At 33.2% G+C, this 5,999-nt stretch overlaps 1 protein-coding gene across 1 annotated transcript in view; it reads left to right on the forward strand.

Moving 5' to 3' along the window:
* The window catches only part of LOC106476480 (phosphorylase b kinase gamma catalytic chain, skeletal muscle/heart isoform-like), a gene marked incomplete at its 3' end in the record, with an annotated part of 6,084 nt that extends 1,817 nt beyond the window's left edge, over window positions 1-4,267 (forward strand). The window contains exons 2-3 of the mRNA XM_022380338.1: window positions 1,961-2,116; window positions 4,095-4,267. Of these exons, the coding sequence (XP_022236046.1) occupies window positions 2,019-2,116; window positions 4,095-4,267 (271 nt within the window). The remainder of the gene's footprint in view (window positions 1-1,960; window positions 2,117-4,094) is intronic.
* Between the last annotated feature and the right edge of the window lie 1,732 nt (window positions 4,268-5,999).

The following is a 5,999-nucleotide window of genomic DNA, read 5'->3' on the forward strand; positions in this document are numbered from 1 at the left end:
CACGTTATAGTGTAAATATCTTTGTAGATTGCACATTATAGTGTAAATATCTTTGTAGACTGCACGTTATAGTGTAAATATCTTTGTAGATTGCACATTATAGTGTAAATATCTTTGTAGACTGCACGTTATAGTGTAAATATCTTTGTAGACTGCACGTTATAGTGTAAATATCTTTGTAGACTGCACGTTATAGTGTAAATATCTTTGTAGACTGCACGTTATAGTGTAAATATCTTTGTAGACTGTGCGTTATAGTGTAAATATCTTTGTAGACTGCACGTTATAGTGTAAATATCTTTGTAGATTGCACATTATAGTGTAAATATCTTTGTAGACTGTACGCTATAGTAGCACCCTTTCTTATTCTGAAATCTCTTAAGGGACTGAATAAAGAATGTAGTGTTAGAAATATAATAGGCCTAATACTAAAGTCTTATGACAAGAATAAATAATAATAAAATATCAGATTCAAGGTTGTTTAACTGGTTTTTATGAACAAAAATAAAAGTTTGAATCATTTACTACAAAGGTAGATCTTTTAATAAAACTCTAGATGTAACTTTTTTTTATTTTTGTATGTTTGGAAGTTTGTTAAGCTGATTAAAGAGATAGATTAAACTTGAAGGAAACATGAAAATGACACATTATGTTGTAATAAGTTCAAGAAAGGCTTGATAGGAGGAAAGTTGCATTGTGCTCACCAGTTTGATGTAACATTAGCATTTTTATAAGTACCTCTTTGCTATTTGAGTTTTCCTGAACACCCGTTTATAAACTTTATTAAAATACAAAGTAAAGTTACAGTGCAACTACAAATACTGTAAAATGTTTGTTTATAAGGGCTGTCTTGGGCCGGATTTATGTGACGGTAACGGAACAGTTTTCAAGTTGGGTCAAGGTAATTACTGGATTTCACTGGGATCTGTCTTGTGAAAAGGAAATCAATAGCTTATGTAAGATCTTAACATGCGCTCTGATAGTTTTAAAATTATTTCTTTAATTCAGGAGATTTTGTAGGAGTTTATTGGGTGGTCTCGTATCCGAAAAGTCTATTATAATATTAAGAAATGGAAGGTCTTGTTTTGAAGTGTAAGAATACAAGTTAGTTATCCCGTATTGAAAATGATTATATCTTAAAAACTACTTGCCCTAGAGAAACTAAGTCTCAACAGGGCCATAAGTGTGGGCATGGTATGGAGAGTTTCTAGAACTTGTCACAAAAGACGTTTAGCTTACTCTCCCAATTAGCATGTCTAGCCTATTCCTACTACAAGCAACATCTGTTCATCACAGTGATCATCCTTTACACTGAGATGCCAATCTCTGTATTATAGAAATGAAAATATAAGCAGTGCTAGTTTCAAGAAAAGTGATTCAAATTTGCAATATAATACGGTTTTTGATACATTGTATAGCATGTCCAAAGTTTTCTCGGTAAAACAATCGATTCTAACTGTGTCTCTACGTGAAAATTTGCAATATAATACGGTGTATAGCATGTACAAAGTTTTCTCGGTAAAACAATTGATTCTAACTGTGTCTCTACATGAAAATTTGCAATATAATACGGTGTATAGCATGTCCAAAGTTTTCTCGGTAAAACAATCGATTCTAACTGTGTCTCTACGTGAAAATTTGCAATATAATACGGTGTATAGCATGTCCAAAGTTTTCTCGGTAAAACAATCGATTCTAACTGTGTCTCTACGTGAAAATTTACTACCTTAGAACAAGTGCTCTTTAGATAAAGTCATTTTAAATATGGACTTTATAATCACCTTAAGATTTTAGTTGGGTATATCGTTAAATGATAATAGTAGGTGTGAAGATACAGTATTAAAACTAAAAGGTTTTTGTGGCAATTAAGTCAAATTTCATGGATAAAAAGTTTTTTGTTCTATTATAAATGAAAAAAACATCCTAATGGAGAAATGTTTTATCGACCATGAACTTTTAGAATGAGTACCCATAGTGTCTAAAAAAGATAACACTTGGTGGTGACAGCCGTGAGAAAGATGGTGGCTCTGACTAAAGACGAGGCTGATGATCTCCCCGACAAGAATATAGCCAAAGATTTTTATGCCAAGTATGAACCTAGAGAGGTTCTTGGAAGGTGAGTGACTTAACATAATATTTATTAATTTTTGACAATTTGATTTAATGAAGTACTCCAAGTATAGACTAAAGAAAATAGGATGCAAATTCTTAATATCTTAAATAGATTGTTACTATGATAAAAAATGAAACTGAGATTAAAAATGCTACTAGCTGTACTGATTGAGGGCTGAGGATAGCCCATTGGCCAGCATGCTAGACTATAGATATATGGGTTTATATTTTGTATCTCATTACTGGAAAAAATTATGTACTCCATACTTTTGTATGGTAATTGTCAAATTACACGATTCTGTGAGACAAATAAAATCCATGAGTTGGTGGTGGATGCTGTTGCCTTCTTTCTAGTTGATCAGTTCAAAATTATGGATGGTTAGTGCAGACTGCTCAAGTACCTTTATGGGAATGTCCAAAAAAAACAAGTGAAAAGAAAAAGTATAAAGATTTGAGAGTGAGTGGGTGCTTTCCAATAGTAGATCAGCTCTAAACATTTGAACCCTATTGTTTTCAGGCGTGTAAATAGTGAGAAGTTATAAACTTTGTATAATATTTTGCTTCTTCATATATACAACTTTGGAAAAATTACATTGGTAACATAGTTACAATTTTGTCACTAGATGGCAGCATTCTGAGAGTTCCTTGAGATAATCTTGGCTATTTATCATTAGTCTCTTTTTATAACAATTATATTGTGACTTGTCAGCTAGATATTTAAAGATACATCTTTCCTTAACAATGTTAATGTCACTGTTGCTGTGGGTGAAAAAAAGGTTGTGTGTGATAAATAAAAACTGAAACATAATGAGAGTCTGGTGTAGTATAGATATAATAAACCACTTTTAGAATTGGCAGACTCTAGTTATAATAATTGAGATGTATATATATATATATATATATATATGTGTGTATCAAAATAAAAACTGATAATGAAAATATTACAACATGCATTGAATGAGTGAACAAAACACACACACACACACATATATATATATATATATATATATATATAAAGCACAAAAAATCTGTGTGTCTGTCTGTCTGTCCCTCATCTATCTACTCCTAGGTCACTTGCCCAATCTCAATTAAACTTTGTGGGATGATAGTTTGGAACAAGGGGCATATTAATGGGGGATTCACAACCCCTTCACCCCCATTATTGATGTTGTTGAGTATTTATTATCTTTGATGTAAGTTAACATTAACTACCAGAAAACTTTATGAAATTTCCTGTCCTCAGGTGGGACAGCGGTAAGTCTTCAGACTTGCAATGCTAAAATCAGGGGGGTTCAATTCCCCCTCGGTGGACACAGCAGGTAGCTTGATGTGGCTTTGCTATAAGATAACACACACACACATCAAATTTTCTATAACACAACATACACAGTGTGGGGGAGGACACTCTTTATGGTGGAATGCAATGAAAAAAATGGCTGCCACTATTGCAATGATACCTAAACTCGGATGAAGTTGATACAACAACAGCCACCATAACGCTGATATGAAGAGCCGTTTACTGAGTCATACCAACTTCTTACTTTGACCCCTAATCTTACAACTTCATTGCGTAAGACACTTCTGCGGCCAATGACCGTCAACTAATCAATATCGTGAAACAGTGTGGAAGGACATTTAAGAGCTGGGTGTTGAAAACAGGTAACAGAAAGCATCTCTACCTCCACTTCTATGGCCACTACCTCTTCATACAAAGTCATCACACAGTGTACATCATGTTATAAGTATATACATAGTGAGTTCTTAAAGCTTATTCAAAACTTTTGGTGAGGTAATAATGAACACTGTAATAATATATTATGTTATAAATAAATTGTATGAGAGTTAGGATTTTTGCATTATTTATCATAGCATCCATCCCCACATTTTTTAAGGTCATAACCCGGACAAAGGACGGGTGCCTCAGTTTGTGAAAAATAAATGTTTCACCGTATGTACAGATGTATTGAATTTTGTTTTTAAAGGGGAGTTAGCAGTACAGTAAGGCGATGTATAGAAAAGGAATCCGGGAAGGAGTATGCAGCCAAAATCATCGACATCAGTGGAGATGCTGAAGATTTTCAGGGTTTATCAGTGAGAGATGCCACTTTGCGAGAGATTGAGGTTCTAAAGCTAGTTGCAGGTCATTCGTACATCAGTAGGTATCGTTGTTTTCACTTAGACTGTATCATAAAAAACATTTACCACAGCAAGACACACTTAAGTTATAATCATACATTAAGTAGGATATTGAGTATCACAAGGATTTTTTTTTTTTTTTCATTTAAGATTTCTTACCTAACCTAAAAAATTTCTAATTTTTAAATTTCAGTTACTTTTATAACAATAAATATACGTAAGAAATTTAGACTCTGGCCTTTTGCTGTAAGAGGACGAGGCACTCTAAACCTACTTTCTGTGATGACGTCTGTTTTCCACAAAATAATTCATGTTTATGTTAAATATGCATTTTATAAAACACAATGTGTCAGGCCCTAAAACTACCATAATTTAACTGGCTTTCTATTAAGCTATAAATAGATTTAAAAAATGCGTTAGCTGCCTGAAACTAAACACTATGATTGCAAATAATGAAAGTTAGGCCAAATATCTCTGTAAACGGGGCAACATTTTATACAATCCATATAAACAGTCTTGTAAAGAAAAGGCACCTCTGTGTATACGTTATAAATAATCCAATAGTAGTGTCTCTGAGAAGTATGTCATTTTTTTGAAAGACAGAATGGTACAGAAAGGGTTATCATATGGGTTTGACTGTTTTTTTTTTTTTATACCTCAGTCAAAGAAGGAGATTAGAAGTTCTAAGTTGACATTCTGGATCGTCAATATCTATAATACGAGTTTGTTATTAGTTGGACAGTGAAATCCACATATGGGCCATTTGGAGCTCAAGGGTGTCGCAGTACACAGAAAAGTTAACATTGAGAATTTATTCAAAAACTTCCTTTTGAAATTAAAAAAGTAAAAACTTGGGTAGTTTTAAAAATTTGAATTATAAACGATAGTTTGAAGCCAGGCTTACTGACGCATATTAACAAAAAAGTTGCTTAATTAAATTTTGAATGTAACTGTCATGATACGCAGATTTTGGTCCTGCAATAAACATAGTGTTATTTGATTACATTAAACTAATCAATTATCCTCACATGAGACTTGAATAGTTGGAAAAATAAAATGCTGTAATAATCAAATATTGTTTACATAACTGTAACTTTTTTTTCCCAACTGTCCAAGATTTTAGTATTCTGGGAAGTGCTTAAAGCGGAAAAATTGTGTCCAGTCTGTATCATTTCCTCAAACTCAAGTTAAAGATTTGCTCCATAAGAGACTTTCTTTCAAACTTCCCATTATTTTGGGTGGCCTACTGTATTTACTCTCTGGGTGAAATGGTGCACCCGAGAATACCACAGTTTAACGACCACTTGAAAACCGAATATAAAGAACATTTGTATACTTTAAAAAGGTACATAACAAGTGATTACCAGGCTTGACACGTTAATGAATAAAAATAGGCTTAGTTTTCCTTGTTTCTTTGTTATTGGCCGAGTTGCTTGAGGTCATTTGGTCACCTCTCTGACTCATTAAAGATTGCTTACTGGTAACAAAAATAACTTGTCAGATGTGATACTAAGGTAATGTACCATGTGTGATACTAGGGTAATATACCATGTGTGATACTAGGGTAATATGTCATACGTGAAACTAAGGTAATGTACCATGTGTGATACTAGGATGATGTACCATGTGTGATACTAGGGTAATGTACCATGTGTTATACTAGGGTAATGTACCATGTGTGATACTAGGGTAATGTACCATGTGTTATACTAGGGTAATGTACCATGTGTGATACTAGGGTAATGTACCCT

The sequence above is a fragment of the Limulus polyphemus genome, unplaced genomic scaffold (assembly GCF_000517525.1).
Source record: "Limulus polyphemus unplaced genomic scaffold, Limulus_polyphemus-2.1.2 Scaffold10684, whole genome shotgun sequence".
NCBI lineage: Eukaryota > Metazoa > Arthropoda > Merostomata > Xiphosura > Limulidae > Limulus > Limulus polyphemus.